At 26.4% G+C, this 24,763-nt stretch overlaps 2 protein-coding genes across 2 annotated transcripts; both read left to right on the forward strand.

Moving 5' to 3' along the window:
* The first annotated feature begins 594 nt into the window (after positions 1-594).
* LOC145837187 (N-alpha-acetyltransferase 40-like) lies at positions 595-3,476 on the forward strand. Its single transcript, XM_082944956.1, has 3 exons — positions 595-688; positions 1,071-1,251; positions 3,254-3,476. Exons 1-3 carry the CDS (start codon positions 636-638, stop codon positions 3,344-3,346), a joined length of 327 nt encoding a protein of 108 aa, XP_082801082.1. The 5' UTR covers positions 595-635; the 3' UTR covers positions 3,347-3,476.
* A 289-nt stretch (positions 3,477-3,765) lies between these two features.
* Positions 3,766-15,646, forward strand: LOC145836058 (glucose dehydrogenase [FAD, quinone]-like). Its single transcript, XM_082943852.1, has 13 exons — positions 3,766-3,899; positions 3,959-4,019; positions 6,697-6,844; positions 8,438-8,720; positions 9,345-9,468; positions 9,997-10,216; positions 11,052-11,180; positions 11,371-11,492; positions 11,722-11,815; positions 12,578-12,770; positions 13,517-13,622; positions 14,134-14,253; positions 14,613-15,646. Exons 1-13 carry the CDS (start codon positions 3,782-3,784, stop codon positions 14,749-14,751), a joined length of 1,857 nt encoding a protein of 618 aa, XP_082799978.1. The 5' UTR covers positions 3,766-3,781; the 3' UTR covers positions 14,752-15,646.
* Positions 15,647-24,763: the final 9,117 nt, after the last annotated feature.

Consider the following 24,763-nt stretch of genomic DNA (forward strand, 5'->3'; position numbering starts at 1 on the left):
GGTAAAAAGTCAGGAAAAGTCAGGAAATTTTTCTCAGTTTGATCAGTGGCAACCATGAAATAGTCAAAAAGGTGATTTACTTCCCCCTATACCCTTAATTTATAAGTATAGTCCTAGTGGCCTGTTTGGCCAATCTTATAAAATTTTATATTACTTTTTACCTAGATAAGATATTGAAAAATGTAATTACTATAATAATTTTTTTTTGTATTATCTGTAATTTTGTTTTTAGTTTATAGTTTCAATAAAAAATAAATTAATGTTACAACTTATATATTTTGATTTGTAAATTTATTTTTATTTTTAAAATTTGTTAATAATACAATGATTCTATAACAAAATAAGTTAGTTTCCAAAAGTTTTACCAGAATTTCTAATTCATTAAATTCATTTTTATAAAGTTTTTAACAATATTCCTACATTGAAATATTAAGTTTTTAGAATACAAAATAATTATTTATACATATCTATCAATTAAAATGGGTAAAAAGGTTGAAAAGGACCATAAAAAGGAAGAAAGTATGAACCTTTAACTAGAGAAAGTGAAAACTGCTTGAAGCATTTGTTTTGTTGAAGCAGCACAAACAAAATGAATGCAACTTTAAACTTGCCTGTGTGAAAATTGAACATATCTGATGATAATTTGCAATGGTTTTTCAAACTTGACCAAAACAAATATGCAAGCTATGTAAGTTTAATTTTTATAGCAGCTACAATGCTGTAAATTCAATATAACTTAAAAAAAATTCATAATGTAATTGGCTTTCATTTCGTTTTACAGTATTTTTTATTACTGCACTAGTATTTTTAGTTCACAGTTTAAACCAAAAACTATCAATAAAAGTTATCTAAATTTATATTCTTAAACATTTATTTTCTATTCTATGTGTGTGTATTTTGAATGTAGCTGTAAAATATCCTAAGTTATTATTTATAATTTTTAAACTTGAATAGTTACTGTTTTTCTTTGCTTTATAATTGTATGAAATAAACTATGAACTATGTCAAAAGTCAACTAGTGTTTGATATAAATATCAACCACATAAAAAAGTTCAATTGTTTTAAATAAGGTATGAGAAGTTCCCTAGGAAAAAAAGGAGATGTTTTTTTGATGGTGATAAATGTACAGGTGACAATGTTGCTTTCGCCAGTTTCAGATTTGACATTGATTTTGACAATTCTGTTGTTTACTGTTTAAAAATTCAGCTGGTGAAAGATGCTCAGAGGAAAGTTCTTATGTTTGTTGTGCAGGTAATTTTTGTCTCAAAAAAAGTTGTGTGTGATGATTGTTTTAAACTTTACTGAGCTAGGCAAACCTGCTAATAATAATTTTCAGCCGTTAAAAATAAATTCAACAAATCTAAATAATTATATTTATTTTATGAAATATTTAAGTTAAAATTACTATGTGATGTTGTAAAAATGTTTTTGTATAAACCTTGGAAAAACTAATCAATTGATGACATGGGATGTCCATTTTTTTTTATGAAAAATGACATTAAATTTTATATGAAAGCTTTAAGTACAAACTACAAGCAAGTTTTTATAGGATATGAAATATATTTTAACTTTTGAAATATTGAAAAAAAATTAAAAAGTTTCAGATACAAACATGCGGATTTAAAATTTTTCTCGGTTGATTTTCTCTGAAATTAAAAAAATCACTAAAAATCTATCTTTTCCTTCATTTTTGAGCTTAATACCTCAAATTTTCAGAAAATGTTTCTTTTTATAGTTTAAAAACTTTGAATGTTGGGTTTTTAGATAAAAAATTAGGTGGTTAATTTTGATTTGAAATATTTATAAAAAAAAGCTTGCATTCAATTCTTTTAAATTTCAGTAAAGATTTTCTGTAAAAACGTAAAGAAAAATGGTTAAGAAAAAAAAAAAAAAAGATTTATAATGAAAAGTTATTTTTTTGTGTTTTTGGTTTGTGCCTTTGCATCAAAACCTATTGAGCACACTAACTTTGATTGTATATATCTCAAAAGTTACTTTAAGTTTCTTAAAGCAGTTAAAAATTTCTGATAGTTCAGATACAACATAAAATCAACTTGTAAAAATCAAGGTGGACACCCCTACGCCCTTAATTGTATAATGTCATAGGGGTGTCCAACATATTTTTACAAAAAGTTACATTATATGAATATTTGCATTTTCAATCTTTTTGTACCAAGAACATAAAAATAAACTTGATAACCTAATACCATCGGGCTTGTATGATATGTTCTCATGAAACACTTCATACTGAAAAAGAGAAGATTAATGAAATTCTAGTCAGAAATGGTTATCCATCAGAGCTGATATAAAAAGTCATAAAATCACATGATGACTTCCGTAAGAAGCCTAACATGTTTGAACCGGAGAAATTTTCTGCGGTTCTTAAACTACCATATTTGGGTACCGTATAATAGTTGTTTGAGAAGAAAGTGAGTCAACTTTTCCTTTTAACCAAGTTTAACATAGAGTAATATTTGTTTTTAAACCAGTTCTTAGATTGGAACTGAAAGACCCAATATCCTACCTTGATAAAAGTTGTATTATTTACTTTTTTTTTTTGCTTCTGCGAAAGAAGTTATATTGGACAAACATCTAGGCATCTAAAAAGGACAGTGAATGAACATATACCAAAATATGTATTAAACTCTATAAAAGAAAAGACTAATAACAAGACAAAAGCTGTTATAAATGCCACAAAAAGGTTTTTGATAGCAGAATAAAATTTTTATTTTTTGAATTCAGAACATTTCTGCATCAAAAAGAATTATATAATGGTAATGAATTTACTGTAAAAGTTTGAAGAAAGTTGGTTAAAAAATGAAGCATAAGATAGATCTTAGTGTAATAGTCTTTTTTTGCGATTTAGTTTCTTCTTTTTATTAGAAACCTATAGAATTCACTGACTTTGATCGCTTATATCTCAAAAGTTATTTATATTTTGTTAAGAAGTTTAAAATGTCTGATAGTTAAGATAAAACTTTATAACTTGTAAAATCAAGGTGGACCCCCCTCCCTCTTAAGGCCTCAAGCATCATCTTTTTTTGGATTTTGTTAACATAAAGTTACAAAAAAAGTTAATGTTTTATTAAAAATGTCAACACAATTACTAAAGTTTAGGTTATTAGATTTTTATAAGATTAATGGTAAAGCATCTGCCTAAATACTTTTCTTGAGTATTTCCTCTTGCTTATTATCTTTATATAAAAAATATTACTGAAAAACTCCTGGCTTCAACTTATGACATACATTGCAGATACTTCAGTTGTTTGCCATCAAATACCAAATGCACAAGGTGACAGTGTTCAATAGCAACAAGACATTTTACACGAAGAGACTACTAAACTGATGACTCTCTCCATGCGACAAATTGTGCAAAGTCTTCTGCAATACCGTTGCTAGGAAACAACCTGCCACCCAACGGTTGTTTCAGATGTGCTGCTATGGAAGCTCAACCTACTTGAAATATTTGAACTGTTTGACTTGACTCCTCTTTGCGTTTCTTTTTTGTAAATATAAATATAAATAGGTAATTGTACTTTTAGTTTGAAAATTCACCTTGGCAGTTATCTCTATAAGTAAATTATGTTTTCTGTTTATTTATACTTTATAGCATTCTATTAGTATTAGGCTATATTTCTTGTTAAAAATTTTCTTTTTTGAAAGCGCTGTTAAAGTCATGATTGTTTAGTTGATTTTTTATTTTTAAAGAATATGATGATTTAAAATAGAGTGTGCTTTATTTTAACTTGAATATTTTACAGAAGTTTACTTAAAATTAATTATGTGGAAGAAGTCGTTTTTTGTAGTTTTACTAAGCATAATCATTTATTATAAAATAAAAGTTGCGAGAACTCCGAAGTCAATAGAAGTGGCCGATGATGAATACGATTTTGTGATAAGTGAGACATTGGATCGCTCTTTACAAGGTGTAAATATTTAAGTTCTGTTATTTTTTTAGTTGGTGGCGGCACAACAGGATTGGTGGTTGCAAATCGACTGACTGAAGTTGATAACATCAAGTGAGTCTTTGTTGTTGTTCAATATCTTGAGTAATGCAGAAAATTTAATCATTTTATTAAATTTTTGTGTTCATTATATAGTTTTCTAGTTTGATTTATACCTAATTTAATTCCTATTAGTAGAGCACATTTTTAATGTCACAAAAAAAAGTCATAGTGCCTTTTTAAACATGTACACATTATAGTTGTTTATCAGAGCATATATGTGTTTTAAATGCTAGAATGTAATTTAAATAATAGATAATTGCATCAAAATCATGTCATTAAGTATGTTTTTGAAAAACAAAATACGAAATAAATAAGTAGCAAACTTAAATTGCTAAATATGTTTTTAAATACTATTCGGCTAGTGAAGTACAATTGCTTTTTTTTCACTTTTTGTTATAGTAGAATTAAACAAATTAGCTTTCGTTCAATGTTGTGTCAAAGTCGTTATTAAATCAATAGCATGTTATTTGTTTAATAAAACAAATAAAGTTTTTATTTAAATTATTCCAAGTTCTTTTATGGGTTATTTAATTTATTTTTATAAAATAATAAATAGTGGAAAAGTTTTTCCACATTATTATTCAATTTATTTTTAGTGTTGTACAATAATATTGTAAATTTTTTGTTCATATAATATTTAAAGCGTTGTAGTTAGTTATATATAAACAATGATATGAGTTAAGAAAACTTATTAACAAAAATTTGAGTGAATTTTAATTGTTATATTTGAGTTTTTTTCTCTGGCTATGAAATATTGAAAAAAAAAAAAACATATAACATTAACAGACAACATCTTATATTAAAAGTTTGTTAAGTGTTAATCACTTAAAATATCAGAGTTAAAAAAGTGTTAACAAAAAGTAATATAAGTATGCAAAATAAGATTGGTTATTATTCTGGTAAATATGATTAAAATTAAAAAAATGCTTAATAATAGGTATAGATAGCAAAAGTACAAGTAGTTAATCAGTTATTCTTAAAAGCAATCTGCTTTAAATTTATGTAAAAAACAAAATTCACCGCGAAATCGATCGTAAAAACGTTCGCAATTGCTTTTATAAGTTAAAACGACAATACAGCTTTGCCAATTTAAAAGTTTCTTTTTGTCAAAAGCTATTAACTTAATCGTAGGTTATAATAATCTTTTTAATTTAAACTATTACGATCTGTCCTGTGTTAAAGTTAAGTTACAATTGCATTGTTCGATAATTTGTGTCTTAAAAATTTGCATGGTAAGCTTTAATTAATTTTCTTAGATTTTAAGTAAATTATTTACTCTATGAAATCCTAAGCTAAATGACAATAAACATAAGTCAATCAATTTAAAGAAAAATACCAAATATCATAAAACAAAAATGTATTTATTGCTTATAAATTATTTTAAGCAAGTTCTAATAAGTTTATTGTTTATGAGGTGTTATAAATTTGATAAAATTAGTAATACAGACGAAAAAATTCAAAATTACATTAGGTTTGATTCTTATTTTTGCTATATATTAAAAAAAAGATATTGACATTTAAAGTACATAAAATTCTATTTAGTTTTGTTTTATAAACTAATAAAAACTGATTCGTCGATTTTAAAGCGTTGCTTTTAGTAAAGATTTGATAGTATGTTACAATTTTTCATAAAAAATTCTATAACTACTAAAAAATTTAAGACAACTTTATGAATATTTTCAATATCCGTATTCGGATACTCTGTTTAAATTGAAAAAAAAAGTGTTCGGTACAAAAACTATGTACTACAACATTGGTAGAATGTTATAGGAAAAATTTCGATTTTAAATATATTTTATTATTATAATTATAATATATTTTAACCCCTATTGTTTGTTTAATAGTAAAAATGGACAAATTTCTTGAATTTTAAATCTGTTGAACAATTTTCAATCCAAGATAGATTCTAACAAACTCACATTATATTACAAAAACGAAAAATTGTTTTGCTTTTTTTCTAAATTTAATTAACTAAATTAATAAATTTATACTAATTTTGTTCTTATAAATTATGTTTGAAGGTTTAGTAGACGATCTACAGTTATAAGGTGTTTTAAAATTTAAATTCAAGTGTTTATATTTTGATAATTGAAAAATACCTTTTAAGTAAAAAAAAATGGATTGAATTTTGTTGTAAATTTTTATATCGGTTAAGCTACTCCACTTATATTAATTGATTATCTTTTATTTTGCTAGTGTTGGTGTCTATAAGTTGTATATATTAAAAAAAAAATTTTAATCTTTTTCAATAATTAGTTTGATAAATAGACTTTTTTGAAGTTTTTGCATTAAGATAGTTTTTTATACATAAAAAATATTAAAATTAAAATTTGATTGAAGATGCAAAAATCAAATTAAAGTAGTAATTCTGTCAACGATTTCAAAGTATCTTTTCAAAGATACCCTTTCTTTAGGTTACTGGTGAAAAGTATGAAATTTACAAAGAGGTTATTAATATATAGCTGATGAAAACCCATTTTAAAAATGCCAAACAGTTTTAAATAGAATTAGAACTTATTTTATGTTTATGTGTGTCAAAAAAAAAACTTCTACTATGCTTGTATTTTAAAAACGTACGTTTTAAAAATAAGTTCTAATTCTATTGCTGGAACATTTTTTATATTAAAACTCGCTTTCATTTCTAGACATTTATCTTCAAATTACAACAAACTGCTCACAAACTTTACAGAGTGTTGGTGTTGGAAGCGGGCGATGACGAGAGCTCAAATTTTCTCATCAACATCCCAGGTTTGGTACCTTTCACTCAACTGACGTCTCTCAACTGGGGATACAAGACGGTCCCCCAGAAACACGCTTGCAAGGCCATGCAGGATAATGTTGGTTTTTAACGTTCTTAAGTCGATCAACTTATTTTTATCATTAAAGTTCATGTTTAATTAGAGTAAAACTTTTTTTGTAATTATTTTTAACTTATTGGGAAAATGTTTTTTAGTTCTAATAGTTTATTAAAAAAGGGTTTTGAACCTGAAAGCGTTTTAAACACGTACGTTGTGCATTGAAACTTGTAGATTCTCTAAACAATTTTTTGATTTTTTAATTTATTGCAATTAAAGAAAGTGTCGACCAAACATTTTGAATATCAAGTAGCTTTATTACTAGTGTATTTAGGAAATGATACAATTTTTTTTTGCCTCTTATTTAAAATGTATAAGTATATCATATGAAATTAAACAAGCAAGAATTATTTATTATAAGTTTTGACTTATTTCAAGAGATAGGACTTTTAAATGTTTTGATAGTTTTAGTTTATTAGTACTACTGGAATGGTTTTTTTAACAACGTAAATGTTAGCTAACCATACTAAATACTTTAATTTGTTTGTAATATGTATATATTGATTGTTTTATATAACATAATAGAATAGAATGACAAACCTTAATTTAAAAAACAGCTTTATATGTACTTTTTTAAAACTGCAAGTTTATAATTGTACAAAAAACTTGTGGCAACAAAACTACTGACTGTATAATATAAAGTTATTTAAGGCCATAGGGGGGTTGGCCATGTTTTTTACAAGTTGATCTTATTGTATAGAGTTTTTTTCAAGCATCAAGATTCTTTTTATCGTTTTAAAAAATTTGAATTATTTTTGGGATATGTCCAGTCAAAATTGGGCCGCATAATAGGTTCCCTATGAATAGGGAAAATTAAATAGCGAGAAAAGACTATTTTACTTAAAATCTTTCTCTTCCTAAATTTTAAAAGAAATCTTCTTCAAACTTTCACAGTATAATCTTTATACTATAACAAAAAACGTACATTTGGACTTTAAAAAAAATAAATAGATTTTATTTTGTCATAAAATTTTTATTTTTTTCAATTATTTAAATTCATATGTAATATTTTTTTTCTTTTAATTTACGGAACATTTCCTGAAAATTTGAAGAAGATTGCTTGAAAAATGAAGCAGGAGATAGATTTTTATGATTTTAAAAATTTCGGAGAAAATTGACCCCAAAAAATTTGCGGTCCATACGTTTGTATCGGAAACTTTTTATAAAAAATTTAATATCTCAAAAGTTAAATGATATTTTTGAATTCTATAAAATCTGGCATGTAGTTTGTACTTAAAGCTTTCATATAAAATCCAAAGTTAATTTTCTAAAAAAATGTTGGACCCCCCTATGGCCTTAATATAAGCAAATTATTTTCAGCAAAATTGAATTTTTTTAAATAAAATGAAAGTTATTTTAATTTGTTGTTTTTTTTTAAGAGTTAAGATATCATTTTTTTGTGTTTTAAAATTATTTTAAGTTGTCAAATTTCTTATATAAAAAAGGCAGACCACCTTAAAACCATTCATTCTAAAATTTTTTAGGAATAAGAATCTTAAACTAAAAGTATAAGCATTCAAGCATAAAACTGTTATAAATTCATTTTCATAAAAAAATGTTTATTATATTTTACAGAAAAGTCATTGGCCAAGAGGGAAGGCAGTCGGAGGTACTAGTTGCCTGAACTTTTTGGTATACACACGGGGTAACCGTGGTGATTTCGACAACTGGCAAAATATGGGGGCCGAAGGGTGGGGTTACGAACAAGTGCTTCCGTACTTCAAGAAATCTGAAAACATGACCACCACTGACGACAAAATTGATGAGGATTTTCATGGTAAAAGCGGGCCGCTCAAAACTTCCACGGTCAGAGGAACTCCAATTCATGACATAATGGTTGACTCTATGACCGAACTAGGTAAACTTAAGTGTTTTTTAATGCCACAAGTTTGCTGGATTTTTTACTATCTACTTGGATTTTATTTATTTTGTTTCCAACATTAAAGGAGGTCTTTAATATCTTTTCTTAAGATGTTTGCTAGAGCATCTTACAACTTTCAAAGTAAATAAACTGAAACTTGATGCAAAAACGAGCGTATAATTTTAACTAATTGCATTCTTAAAAAAAAAACTAAACTCCAAAACAAGGGTTTCCAAAACTCATTTTCAAAAACGCCTCTTGGCGGAAATGAAAAATATATAGCCCAAATTAATAGTTTACACTGAATGGAGCGATATTGCCCACTTTGAAAATCTTAGTATAAACTAACTTTGTTTAGTAATGTTAGAAAATAAAGTTTAAAAATTAAATGTAAGTGAGTAAATTAATTTACAAGAATAAGTTCTAATTTTTTAATTATAATTTACTCAATTTAGTAATTTTTAATTAATTATCTCTATTAAAAGCGTCTTGATCACATTTTTACACCTCTACCGAATACTAAAAATACTTTACAAACAAATATTTTGTAACAAGCTGCTCAATAAATATACAATAATGCTAGAGGTAGGTTGTTGTATAATGCATACATATTTAATACAGGTTTTAAAGAAGTAGATTACAATGGCAATAATCAGCAAGGTTTTTCACACATCCAATCAACCAAGTATTCAGGAGTCCGTCAAACTTCTGCTAATGCTTTTCTTTATCCTTTTCTGCAATCAAGGTTATCGCATAATATTATCTGATAAGACATACTAGGGTTGCCAAAATACCTGGAGTATAATAACTTAGGTAAAAAATACCTAGAATAACCTGTAATTGAAAAGAATTTATTTATGGATACTAATGAAATTTCGATTAGATAAGAAAGATCTATCATATAGAAAGCAAGAAAATTTATAATTATTATTTTTTAATTAAAAACCACACTTATTGTAGTTTTAAGGTAGCTTTTCAGTGTTCTTATACCAATTTAGACAATTTTTTATTTAAAAATTAACTTTATACTAAAATTGGACCAAAGTTTTCTTTAAAAATCCTGTGATAAATTAAGAAAACCTGAAAAAATATTCAAAAATTATTTGGCAACCCTACCTCATACTAGTTGTTAATTACCGTGTATAGATATTTTTGTATTAAGCTGTCTAAATAAGTACTAATTTATACATTCCAGTACACTTTTAGTAACACTCTAAAGTACGTGTATAAAAGCTTGAATAGAACCAATTTTTAAAACGTTTAACAACCACAGAAAGGACAGACTGCACCTGCTAACCCGAGCTCACGTGAAGAAAGTGGTGTTCGACGACGGGGAAACCCCTCGCGTGGTCGGGGTGAGGTACGCGCGGGACGGGGAGGAGTTCGTGGTGGGAGTGAGGAAGGAGGCGGTGGTGAGCGGGGGAAGCGTCAATACTCCGCAGATACTCATGCTGTCGGGTATTGGTGACAAGCAGCACTTGCACGATCATGGAGTTTGTTTTAACATTGTTAGATGCACAATATTAAGATAATTTTTGAATTTATTTAATACATTTATTGATGTAAAAATATATTTATTTTCAACAAAAATAAGCATAAAAAAACATTAAACAAAGTTAGAATAATAAAAAAAACTCATTAATATGTTTAAACTTAGTTGCTTTATATAAAAGGCGACAACTTAATACATACAAACACATTTGTACAAAATTAATAAAAGTAAATTGTTAGTCTGTTAGGGGGGAGGCGTAGGGAAATAAAACTAATTAATATTACAAAAATAAAAATGAAGAAATCACTAGTTAACCTAGATTGGATAGATATAGTTTTAAAAAAAAATTCTGTATTGTTTTAGTGGAAAGTTACTGAATTTTACTGATATTTGTACTGCTTGAATTAAATCTTTTTACTTTTGAGCGAAAATGTTCCACCCTCTCACACTACACTACATCCTGCTGTAACTTGTTTCACATAGACTTTGCTCTGTGAAATATTAGAGATGCATCACCTAGTAGTATTTTCATTACACATTTTGAAGACTAAATTCCAAGTTTTGCTAACATGCTAGAAGAACAATGAATTATTCTATCATAATTAATATTTTTTATGCAAGTTAGTTGAGTTTTTTTTAACGTATGTTTTCTACTAAAGTGCTGAGAAACCGAAATCTAAACTAACAAAAACATTTTAAGAACGAGTCAATATGCAGATTTTACAGCACGTCACTAGTCATTATATATAACGTAATTTCAAATATTCCGATACCTGTTGTGTTAACTACTTTATAATTGATTTCAAACATAGATATTTGACGAAATGAAATTTCAGATAGACGTTGTTGCCGACCTTCCGGGAGTGGGATCGAATCTTCAGGATCACCTCATGATACCCGGGTGCATGAAAGCGGAAAAAATTCCTCAACAGTGGCTCGGCGCTCACATGCTCAATCCTTTTCATGTAATTTTTGTATTTGTATAAGTTGATAATAAAAGTGAGATATTTTATTGAGTTGCAGCTTTATGTATAAAGTTTTTGTAATTTTTTATTATAAGGTAAACTTTACACATAAGTTGCGTTTTTTTTTATCTAAGCAAAGTAAAAAGTGAAATTATCTCAACATCTGTTTTACAAGATAAATATTTCAAAGGTTGCAAAGGAAGTGTACAACTACGCGATGCACGGAGAAGGGTTTCTGACAACAGCAGCCGGGCACGATTTGCACGGCTTCTTCAGCACTCCTGCTAAAAACATCACCAAGCTCGGTGACAGGTGCGAAATTGTGTATGAGCTACTAAAATACGTTTGGTATCTGTTTGAATACTTTAAACGACTTTACCATTTAATAACACTTAAATGGTTATTGTTTTACGCGTTTTGATCTTTAAGCTACTCCGTTTAGATATTGGTATTAATTATTTAACGGTAATTATTTGTATTCAAAATTTTTAAAGGTATTATTTTAAAAACATAAAGTATTAAAAATACTTTTATCTTACAGGCCAGACTTACAAATTTTAGTGCAGGGAAATATTTTTCCAACAATTTATCCAATGAGATTGATCTATGAAAAGCTGTTTAATTATAATAAAAAAGTTAGTTTCGTAATTTTTTTTTAATTTAACTTGTAAGTTTTTATAAGAATGGTAATGATTTAGACAAAGAAAATTTTAACTTTGTATTCTGCTCACTATTTTTGATCCTTTAACATTTCAGTGAATCTTTAAATAATTCTCAAAGTGGTTTTGTATACTTAGTTTACAAAAACCTGTGAGTTATAAATTGGTATTTTTGTTAAATAAAAAAATTAAATGGCTTAATTGGATGATATTTAGTAGATGTAGTTAATTTAAATAAAAAACTTATCAAGTAGTTTATTTTTAATGCGAAGAGTTCTAATTTTTAAATACGAAAACAAAATATTAGTAAGATTTGGTAAAGTAAACTTAACTTATTATTTGTAGCAAGAATGTGTCGATTTGAGTAACATAAACTATCTCAAATAATAATATCTTTTGTTTAAGTGTGAGATATATAAATATTTTCTGTCTAGATAACTTATACACCCGAAGTTAAAAATTACAAGTTTACTTTGATCCACCTCTGATTATTTTTCGCTTCTTTAAAAAGTTATTTTAAATTCTAAATTCTAAATATACAATATTTGTTTAAAATGGTTTACTAGAAGATACTTTCGATTTTATAAACCAGAAACAGAAAAATGACAATTAAAAAGTCAAAGTTTAGGAATGAAAAAATTAGTACAGTTTTCTAAGTCTGTCTAAAAACATTTTCTAAAAATAAAAGTTTAAGTTCTCAGTGATCATAAAACATATGTCTTGTTAAAAATAAAACAGACAACAAACAACATGAAGGAATGGTCATCATCTAACAATGACGACACAATGTGCGACTTGCATGTAAACTCGCTTCTTCTGCATCCCTACAGCGTTGGCACAATAAGATTGAAATCGTCCAGTTACCTCGATCATCCGCGCATCGATCCGAACTACCTGTCGGATTATCGAGACGTCAAAACTTTGATAGAAGGTTGTTTAGAATTTGAAAACTTAAAGTTTGTTTTTAAAAAGAACTGTAGTTTTAATCGACAGTGTTGTTACAAAATTAACTAAAGCGATACAGAACAATTGAGTATGTATAGCGTGGTTACATGACAAAAAAAATTCGGACAATTCAAGTTTCGACGATTCAAATTCTGAAAAGATGTTTATACAACCATATCTCAAACAGTAATACAAATGAAAATTAAATAAAAAAAAGGTGTTTTCAGATGTGTTTAACAAAGCTATGTTAGCAAAATCTAAACTAAAAAAACAATTATTAGAAGAAATTTCCTAAAATTACTAAAAAATACTATACTTTTAAATAACTTTTAGCTATATCTTGAAAAAGATTTAAAAATTTTCAAAAAAAAAGGTCTGTAGGTATAAATTAGACCAATTACATATTTTTTAATTTGTTTAAAAATATTTAACTTTTGGTTTGGGGCCTTATAATTTTTTTTAAGAATTTGAATTGTCGTGCACCCGTATAATGTATATACAGTTCCAACATTACTTGTTTACTCTACTGATATGATTGTACTCAAAGATTGGTTTTGTTTTAAATTAACATGATCAAAGTTTGTATAACATCACTACATATATTCAAAAATGAAAACTACTATAACAAATAAGTTCATAATACAAATTTTTATTCACATATTGTATTCTAACTTCTTCAATTGATCTATATTCAAAAAAATTGTTGGTTTTCTAAAAGTAATATTTATAAAGGGTTTCGCCTTATTGAGAAAATGGAAAATACAGAAGCACTAAAGCAGTTTAATGCAAAATTAAACCTTTATAGCCCTGAATGCGGTACGGAAACTGAAAGTCCCAGGTTTAATAGCATTTGTAAATCTTAAAATATTCGTTTGCTACAATATAGTTGTGACAGAAAGTTTATATCTATCATTTTTGTTTAATAAAATAAACTGTATTTGAAATTTTTCATACATATTGTTTTTATTGTAATGACTTTCTAATGTCGGACAAGTTTTACGAATGCTACATAAGAACAATTTGAATTACATAAGAATATAGTTGTAATATGACAATACATTTATAGCTTGATTATTTGCCAAACCAACTGTGTTTGAACCAAACCAACCGCGTCTCATATAAATATGCGTTAGCTTCGATATAGCTTTGACAGAAAAACTTATATTTATTTAATTATAGTTATTAAGTTGAAATATCACATTTATAGTTTGGTTATTTGCTGTTTTGAACTGAAAGTCTCATGTTTCATACAAATATGCGTTTGCTATAACATAGCTGTGACAGATTTTTTTAATGAACTGTACTTGAACTGTGTAATAATTGAACAACTATTGATACAACTTTCCAAGATCGGACAAGTTTTACGAGTGCTACATAAGAAAATTTTCATGGACAGTCTACCATCCGGTGGGCACCGCAAAAATTGGCACGAAAGATGACCCCATGGCCGTTGTGGATCCTACTTTGAGGTTGATGACTTTTTTAGTTTACGTAACATTTTAAACTTGGGGCTTCGAAGCTATCATTATCTTTTAAGATAAAATACACAGTGTTAAGAATTCTAGTACATTGGTAAAGTAAAAATTAAAACTGTTAGATGTAACATGTTAAAAAAGACATACTCATGAAATGTAATAAGAATGAACAAGGTACTATATGTCAAAACTGTATCAAAACAAATATTTTTGTTTGCATAACCTACAGGTTTTTCATAAGAGTTTAATATAACTTGCATACTGCAACAAAATTTTTGTTATTGCATGAACTAAAGCATTTAATTATTACTTTGCCAAATTAAGTAATTATAAAAACTCAATATATTCAACAGCGTGTACAAAGTTGACAACTTGAGAGTTGCTGACGCCTCCGTGATGCCGGAAATAACCTCGGGGAATACCCAGGCACCTTGCTACATGATTGGTGAGAAAGTAAGTGATATGATCAAGCAGAAGTGGAACTTGTTATAACTTGTTTGATGGATGTGTGTATGTTTTTATTAGACGGTACTTTGTTGTTTCATATACAATAGTTAGAACTAACAATATACTACCTAAGCTTTTTAGCTCAAAGTTATGACTTAGTTTTGATAGTTTGTTAACTGAATAATAGTTTTTTTAGTAATTTTTTGAGACAAAATAACCGCCATATTTCTAATTCTTCCAACTACCATGAGCAGTTTTAGCTTCTAATTTACAATCATGTTGTTTCACATTCCACATTTAAAATTATAAATTTCTCATCAAATACGTCTTTGTCTTTTTCGTACTTATTATTTGAGTTTTTGTTGAGCTTTTATTCTTTTAAACTAAATGTTTAGTGTTTTTTTAGTGTTGATCGAATCATTTTTATTTGTTTTTTTTAATAGTATAATAATTATTTTAGTATTACCATAACTGAAGCAATACTTCTTGTTTAGATATTTTCTTCGTTTTATTTTAATAAGTGTGTAGTCGTTAAAACATTTTTTTAATTACATTAATCCAACAGGGTTGCCACTCGGTCAGGAAAAGTCAGGAAATCAGGAAAAGTCAGGAAAAATTTAAAAAAATGACAAAAGTCAGGAAAAGTCAGGAAAAAATGGGGGGTTTTGAAAAAAAGTCAGGAAAAGTCAGGAAATTTGATAAAATTTAAAAAAAAGTCAAATTTTGTCTGTTTAAATTTCCAGAATTCCTTGTTTCCAAAGCCTTCAAATGGTAAAAATTAATTAAAAGTCCTTTGAAGTCAGAAAAATATTCCAAAAATTTACAAAAATATTTAACTTTATTTCCAATGCCTTCATCTGGTATAAGTTAGTAAAATATCCTTTATAAAACTGCAGTCTCCTGTATGAAAATTTGATTGAAAGCTAAATATAGTTTCTAGTTTTAGATTATGTATTATAGAATAAGTTTAATTTAAGAGTTTGATTTAGAAAAGTCAGGAAAATTTTGGTAAAAAGTCAGGAAATTTTTCTCAGCTTGATCACTGGCAACCATGATCCGAGTTTTTCAACAGCTGTACATAATAAATTACAAAAAAATATATATACTAACACTTAAATAATTATTTGATTTTAATTTAAAGTATTTCATAGTAGTCAATGTAGTAAAGTTATTTAACAATTATGAAAAAAAAAACAGCTATGAAAATAATATGAAACAGAACATTTTCCTACTTACCAATACTTATTTATTCCAACCAGTATTTAATTCTGCCATCATCAACAAATTTGAGATTTTTCGCGCTATTAATAGTAAATAATGAACTTTTACGCACGACTGGTATTAGGTTGTCTTGGATGATGTTGTTGTTGGTCGTGTGGCTAAGTACATTATTTATAATACAGTACTTATTTATAGAAAATTTCAACTTGGTAAAACACAATTTCGTAGATAATTACATTTAAACTCGACTAAAAAAATATATATTTTTAACTTTTGGTAGGTATTTTTTCCAAAGCAATAATTTAAGAGAACAATCGCTTAATCTTTTTTTTTTCTTGTTTGTTAACTTACAATTACAAAAGACCTGATGAATCTATCAAGCAGTTTTTTAGTCACTTTATTTATTATTTTTAAAGGTATTGCTATATTTGCTAGACTAAAAAAGTTGTGTTAAACATTATAATGTTCGTCTAAAATGAAAATAAAAACATTTTCGTCATTATTGTTCCAAATCTTAATTTCAAAATTTTTAACCTATATTTCTTTTTTTTGGAAATTTTCTCACTTATATACATTGTTAATATTTCTTAAAAAAGAATATACGTCAAAAGCTAACTTATTCGACCTGCGAAGAGTATAAGTTCGGCCGCGAGCATGTATTTATTACAACGGCATGAGGCGCGTGAAAAAAAAATGCACAAAATATTCCAGGATTTTAATAAAAAGTAAAATACGGGTGTTAGATTCAACTTACGGGCTATTAAAAACTTACCAAATATATTTTAGACTAGTTTTGAATAGTAAAATCTGCAACTGCGAATATTTTTATTTTTGAAAAGTTGCGATCATTCAACCCCTGCCGATCCTTGGTTTAAGTCTTATTTTTTAAATTTATAAAAGTTGTTTGTGATGATTTTAAATAGCTTGTTAAACTCGCTTTAGTTTAACCCCTACGTGGTATTAATCTCTTATGTATAAAAACGACTTCAAATTTATTTTTAATGACCAGATATTGAAAGATCTTTTAGCTTGCCTTTTCACTTGGCGGTTTAAATTCTTAAAAATAATAATTAGTTGTTCGTTTTGCTTCTCTACCGTATTAATTTTGTCATTTTTCAGAAAAATAATTAAACAGTCTAAATTATTTATGTATCAAACATTTCTTTGCTATACCAAGATAATTTAAATCAAGTTTATTAAACACATTTGAGAAATCAAAAAAGTGGTCAAAAGACTTGATGTAAAGAAACCTTTATGTCAACAACTTTTTACTTTAACTAAGCTAAAGAATAATAAAAAATAAACTCCTAAAGAACAAAAAAAAATAGTGACTTTATAAGGATATAAGAAAAAACGCCCTTTAACAACCAATCTTTAGGGGGTGCGGACGATTAAAATAATCCTAAATTCAAACTTTTATTCTGAACTAATTTAAGATCTTTTTGTATTACAACTAGGTAGGTATCAGAAGTGCACGAAGGGACAATAAAAAGTCATTTTTTGCACGAGGACCATTTTGCACAGCGATAGTTTAGCACGGGTTAAAACTTTTATTTTACTATCACAGTAACCCCTTACCCTTAATCGGTAACTTTTCTTTGTTATTGTTTTTTTTTACCATCTCTGTTACCCTTTTAATACTAACTTTTGGTCAGTATTTTATTTATTTACTTCTAACTTTTTTATCTTTTATATTTCTCGTGCAATATTAATAAGATTTATATTTTACTTAGAAATTTTAATTTTGTTTTATCTTAATGCTTATTTTTAAACGAGACCCAACTTCATAGATTAAAAAAAGAAATTAAACACATAAGTCATTGATTCCATTCAACATCAATGGAAAAGCTAAATTATGTACGTGTATAGTATATATGTACTGTTAAAATTTATTTAGCAATGAAAAAATTGCTATAACTTGGAACCACAATAAAAATTAAGTTTTGTATCTTCATATAAACAAGTTTAACAAAAACACAATTGTTACTCTACATTACTTAAGTTTTACAACACTAACAAGAGACCACTGAAAAATTTGTTTTATACATCATTATTCATCTAGATCTAGAATATTTTCTTCTTAAGTTTTGAAATGAAAGATATTTAAAATTTTTGAATTTTAAGTATTTTCTTGTTAGTGCGGTAAACTTTAGAAATTTAGAATAACAATTGTGTTTCCGTTTAACTTGTTTAAATTAAGAAACAAAACTTATTTTTATACGTCATCATTCAATTAAAATACTTTTTACTTATAACTGCAATCAGGAAAAAAACTTTTAAAACTGTAAAATCTAATGCATATTTAGTACATTAGAATAGATGTCACAAATAATTAAGTTTGAAGCTTTTCCACAGCAGCTTTTCTTTCAATTCTCAGTTTCTGCACCTCGCTCCTTTACCGATTTGCGAATTTATGATATGTCACGATTGTTTTTATTGTTGAGTCTACTATGCGAATTAAATTCACATACAACCCCAAACTATTAACCTTAAGTTTATTAATTAGATCCAGAGTTGTCAAAACTTTATGAAAATTTTTTCAGGTTTTCTGTTTTTCTTAAAGGTTTTAGAAGGAGGATTTTTTTTTCTACTTTTACATAAAGATAAATTTAAAGTAAAAATAGTCTTAAATAGTAGGAAAATTGAAAATATATTGTTTTGCTACTTATTCTAAATAATACATAAACCTTTGTTAATGATAGATGTTTCGTATCTAATCTAAATTTCATTACACTACTTGTAAAAATAGTTCAGATTTCACTTGTTATAGGGTTTTTTTTTCTAAATTTCAAATAGTTTTTTAGCAAATCATTTAAATTCAAATTTTGACCAATTACAAATGCAGCTTTTTAAACCGAGATAATTCTAAAAACCTTTTGCATTGAAAACTTTTATAGTTAAACTAAACAACAATATAATATAAAACATATAGTTGTATAAAAAACAAAATTATTTCACAAAATGTATAAAACACAACAAGCATCATCTTGCTAGCGAATCTATGAAACATAATAGCACAAAGTTGTTTTTCTTGTTCTCCTTATTTTTTTATCAATGCTCTGTTTTTGAGATGCAGTTGTTTCGCAAAGTTGTTCTTAGGGTGGTTTCCTGCAACCTAAAAAATAGTCCTTTTTATTTTCAATAGGTTTTTAGATAACTAGCAATAATTTCAATAGGAATAAGATTAAATTCAAGCAGAGTAAAAAAAACAATAAAATTAGAAATGTTACTAAGTAAAGGATGCAAAACCTGAAATAAAAATTTAGTTTGGTCTTATGAACGTTGCAAATTTATTTATAACCTTTATATTTTACTAAAAAAGATTTTTTTTCGTTGTCGTACTTTTAACAAATACAAAAAATTATAGTATATTTTAAATATGTTATTTTTCTGAAATAGAAAATTATCTTTAAAAACAATTTAAAATTTAGGTTCACATGCAACAAAATTATATACATCTATCGATTGGTTTAATTTAAAATATAATCTGTTGTACATACTAAAATAAAATTTTAGTTGTTAAAATAATTCTTTTTTCTTACTTCAGTTATTTATGAACGAATTCTGTATTTATTTACTTAGTTTACAGCTTAATAAAATTAAAAAAAAATAAGCTTTTACAATATAAAATTTTTAAATATGTGTAAAGTTTTTGAAAAAAAAAAACTGTAATACAAAAAAAGTTGTAGAAGAAACACGAATTTACAAGAATTACCTTTTAAATAAAATGTTGGCATCTTTCTATTATTTTTCAGCATACAGAGCTTAACCTTTTCTGAATAATGCTTTTTCATTATTATTGTAAGTTTCAAAAAACCTTTATAGAAAATATATTGTTGATAGTTGATCTGCTACACAACCATGCTTAACAATCACAACATTGAAGTTGTATTTATGTAAATGTAAGTAAATAAAATGCTTAAAAAAATATTTAGTTATACTACTAAACGTGTAACGATATTTTTACAGGCAATGAATGTTATGAATATACAACTATATCGTTCATTTTTGTACTAAACGTGTTTATAACATATTTGAGAAACTTAAGGTTTAAATGTTAACTACTGATTTTTAAATTTTATTCTAGCTTTTACAAACAACTTAAAATTTATGTTTTTTATTTGGAAAAACAATTATTACTTGAAAATTTATTTAATCATTTTAAAATACAACTTAAGAATATTAAGAGAAGAATAAAAAACTATAACTTTATAACTACCAGTTGTAACAGTTATCCCATAAAAAAATAAAAAGTTTTGTTAAAAATCTTATATAAGGTTTCATAAATTTATAAAAAACGTTTTATGTATACAACTAAAAAGACGGCATAGAAAAAATAAAGACAAATCTAAAGCATTATTAAAACAAGCCTTGTCACAATTTTGTATGCAGTCAGTCCACATTTATTTTTCTTGCAAACAATTACCAAAATTCGGTTCCGTACAAATTCATCCTTACAAGTTAAACTTGTTTCAAGTACACCTTGTCGGCATCACAAACCCCAAGTTCGACATCCACCGTTTCAATCGCTTCTCATCCCTATTTTAAAAAGATCCTCGCTTTGTCAAGCACTGAGACTTTTGAAAACTACAAGTAATAATTTTGTTGTTATTTAGTTAAACTTGCAAAAGGTTTTGACAAGTATTTAGCAAAAATTAAACGGCAATTCTTTATAAAGGAGTTATTTATAAGTTTTTATGGGAAGAAAAATTCAAAACATAATCACTTTGTATATAAATTCTCTATGTTTAAAACCTTATCTGGTTTAACAACTTTAAGGCTTAAATTTGAACATAAGTAAAGAACCAATATTGAGTTATTTTCATAAAATTTTTATAATACTTTTAATATCATTTAACTTTTTATTTTAACAAAACCATCAGGGACGAGGCGTCATGACGTCATAGGGCGTACAGAGCAGTTTAAACTACCTCAAATCTTTATTAAATTATGCAGTTATGTTAAAACTTCGAAACAAAATAGAATGTTCAGGTGTGATAAATATCTTTTTACCGACTGTGCCCTACGAGTTACTGTCAGGGTAATGCGCCTCAACTGTTTTCTACGCCCTAAAATTTTCATATCTACCAAACACAATAATTCTGCCTTCGAAAACCGAACATATAAGCTATTTTCCGCCAGGTTTTTGTGGCAATCGTGTATTTTTCAATCGACATCATTGGTTTGTAGATGGCAACTTGATCCCTTTCTTTAAACCAGTCAAAAACGTAAACGCCTCTTTTTATGCACCCTCTTGCCCTATATATGAATAAACTTCTAAAAAAAAAATCTATTAAGTACCAAATAAGTCACATATAAATAAAGATAAAGATAAATCTACTTATTATTAAAATTAATAAAAAAAATTTACAAGAATTATTATTTAATATAACTTCAATTTCTTTTTTTTTATATATGTTTAGTTTTATCTTTTGTTTTAATATTTATAAATAAAGTCAATAAATTGTCAAAAGGTGAAAAGTCCCTAGTCTGCTTTTAATTAGAAGCAATACCGAAAACAGCAATAATAGTAAGTTTATTTGGTACCTTTCGTATATTTACGATCTCTCGTATCTTTACGCATTTTTTCTGTGGACACAATGTGCGTAAATAAGCGAGAGGTTACTGTATGTAATTATGCAAAAGGAAAACAACAAAATTTGTTTTAATGTTAGTTTTTTTTTACTTTTATTCTAAAGTTCTTTTTATTTAACGGCAGTAAAATACTTTTAGTTTGTAAATATAAAAATGTTCACACTAAAGTTTATTAGGTTATTTATAAAATTGTAAAAGTTAAAATATTTTTTATTGTGTATATTTCTATACTATTTACAGTTATTTAACCTTAAACTTTATTTCACTGTTTCAATATAAAATTAGAATAAATTTTTTTGTATAAAATAGTTTGGTTCAAAAATGTTTACAATGTTAAAATTTTGATATCGTTTAACCAAGCTCTACTGTACATAATTAACTTAAAATATAGAAATGTTCTTTGATTTTTTTCTTTTTTTAGCAAAAATTAGGCCAGGAATTACTCAATTATTAAGTATTAATTCATAAGACATAAAAAAAAAATTCTCAATAGGAATAAATTATAAAAATGAATGTTGTAATCATATCTCTAGTTTTGACCATTTCACATACTTATGACTCCGTTCAAAAAAGAAAGTGAGCGAAAATCTTATACAAATGTAATTTTTAAGCTTAAACTTTTAATACACTTCTTATATAAACAAAGTAAAGTGTATGCAAGTTTATGCAAACTCTAAAACTAACTGCTTCATGTATTTTTGATGAAGTTTATTCATTAAAATTAATAAGAATAGAAAAGCATGTTGCTTTTAATTGGTGTAACAAGTTATTTAAAATCTGTATAACTTAGGAAAACTAAAAATAAATCAAAGTACTATGCTGTACGTTGTTTATCATATTAATTTGTAGATAAGAAATTATCACACATTTAAACTGTTATTATGAAAAGTAGAAAAAGTAAGGATTACTTCTAAGTTAGTAATGATTTGTTATGTTTGATTATAAACTATATTAAATACAGAAAGTGTGTTCAAAAGATTTTCTTTAAAATTTTTGAATGTTTCATAACACTTCATGTATTTTATTTTTGAATAATACAACAGTATTGTTATTTTTACATAATAACAAAGCGTCGCTACAGTATAATCGTTTCAAACAAAGAAGAATGACAATGTAACAGGATATCAAATTGGACTTGATTACTGTTTAGATTTGGTTGGAAGTTTTGAGCTAAAACTTCATTCAAGCTTTAAGAGAAAGCTCGCAAGGTCAAGTTTTATACTGGTGCAAGTTTAATACACTTGACAAAAGGAGAAAATAAAATGCATACCAGAAACCCTGATGCAACATTGAGTTATGGAATGTTTTATATAAGCTGATACAATAGACAGACGGGGAGATTCTAGCCACAGCCTGCTGCAGTAAACGTGATATTGAAGAATACACATTTATATTGTTTTCTTGTGTTTTAAAAGTGCGTTTTTACTAAAGTTTTTTTTATATAATTTAAGTATTTCTTACTTACATTCAAAGTGGTTAAATCTTTTTTTTTTGGTTTTATACACTCTTAAAGTATATTCTTGCTAGATTAAATGTTTTGTAAAAGTTTTGACCACATTTAAAGTGTTTTCTAAATTTGATGTTCTTTATATATTTGTTAGTTCTCGCAATTCTTTTACTAATACAACATGTTCATCCATTGTCATGCCTAGTATTAAATAACGTAGCCCTCAGTACATTTGAGTATAACCATATAGTATAAGTTAATTATTAAAGGTACCTATATCTATAGGTTACAATAATAACATCAATTTTAATTATAGTTGTTACACTCTTTATTTCCTGAGAATGTTTTGTTTTAACTAGGCTAAAGCTGAAATTATGTTTAATTATTATTTTAAGAGAAAGTTGACCTCTACTTCTTATATTGATGTTCAAGTACCTATATCATTGTAACTGATTTTTTTATTTTAATCTTGAATTTGAAATACTTGAGAGTACTTTAAAATATCATTAAATAAACAATTATGAGTTTAGACTTTAAGTCTTCATATTCCATTTTTATTTTGTAACTAAAGGGAAATAAATCTTAGAAATAAGATTTTGAAATAACTTAAAACACGAGCAAATGTCTTTACTTTGATCGATGCAAAACAATATACTTAGAGATATAAATCGTCTTGACTAGTAAATATTCAAAAACAGTAAAGTTTTGGTGAATCTTGATTTTATAACTCTGCTTGATCTACAATAGAGTTTTATGATTAAAAAACTTGTACAGTATTCACCAATGATAAGAGCAGTACAAAGTATTTATATTTTAATTATAACTAAATCAGGAGGTTTTTAAATGTGTCACTAAGATTTATCTAAAGTTAAAACTTACATGATTGTTTACTAATTATTTTCAAGTACTTTTTAAACCTAATCATCACAAATAGATATTTTGAAAAATATTTAACCCAAATCTACTCCTGGTTTTCGATAAAAGCTAGAGGGAGTTTTATAAAAGTAATTAAAAATATTTTCTGAATTTTTTGTTTCGAGTTTAAATTTCATTAGGTTTTCTACAATCTTACAACAACTTCGTGCTTTTAGTTTTAAACTTAACTTTTTAACGTTGTACAATAAATAAATATCAGTTGACTGTTTTTAAAAAATTGTCTATAATTACGACTGAATATGCGACGGCCCAGGACAAGCAACCTACCTATTTTAAACATAATACAACTATTGCAAAAAAAATTAATCTTTTTCATAAGAAATATTCTGAAATATTAATTTAATTGTAGTTCACATTAAAAAAACTAAGTTGCTCTTGATCGCGAATGAAGTTTTTAGTAATTCTAGCCTACTGACTGGAAAAGTTGCCCAATGCCCATATCTGCGGTAGAATAAAATACTATCAAAACATCATTTTAAAACTGACTGATTTATACGTTAACTTTATAATAAAAAATACAGTAGACTACCTCTTAAGTACGCAAATTGAACCTGACTAAAAAGTCCGTACTTAGCACGGGTAGTGCGTACTTTTCGACGACATAGTATAATATGAAATTTAGTTGTTTGTTTTCTTTCTTACAACTAGCCACCGAATAATTAAGGCAAATAAACAAGTCTTTTTATTTAAAGTAACATTTAATACATAGTTCTAATCTGCAAAATTTTTTAATAGATTTTAAAATGATTTATTTTTTCAATAAAAAGTTTCTACATAACTAATACATACACTTAATATAGAAGGTCAATGATATAAAAAAGAATATTAAGCCATATTTTGTTTTGTTAGAGGAAAAGT

This window comes from Thalia democratica, chromosome 5 (genome assembly GCF_965202585.1).
Source record: "Thalia democratica chromosome 5, ktThaDemo2.hap1.1, whole genome shotgun sequence".
Lineage (NCBI taxonomy): Eukaryota > Metazoa > Chordata > Thaliacea > Salpida > Salpidae > Thalia > Thalia democratica.

Excerpts from the sequence above, each read along its gene's own strand:
- LOC145837187 (XM_082944956.1), top strand. The coding sequence starts at position 636 with ATGATAATTTGCAATGGTTTTTCAAACTTGACCAAAACAAATATGCAA. Across the intron at positions 689-1,070 it reads AAAACAAATATGCAAGCTAT|GTATGAGAAGTTCCCTAGGA; the intron begins GTAAGTTTAATT and ends GTTTTAAATAAG. Across the intron at positions 1,252-3,253 it reads TTCTTATGTTTGTTGTGCAG|ATACTTCAGTTGTTTGCCAT; the intron begins GTAATTTTTGTC and ends CATACATTGCAG.
- LOC145836058 (XM_082943852.1), top strand. The coding sequence starts at position 3,782 with ATGTGGAAGAAGTCGTTTTTTGTAGTTTTACTAAGCATAATCATTTAT. Across the intron at positions 11,493-11,721 it reads ATCACCAAGCTCGGTGACAG|GCCAGACTTACAAATTTTAG; the intron begins GTGCGAAATTGT and ends TTTATCTTACAG. Across the intron at positions 14,254-14,612 it reads GTTGTGGATCCTACTTTGAG|CGTGTACAAAGTTGACAACT; the intron begins GTTGATGACTTT and ends TATATTCAACAG.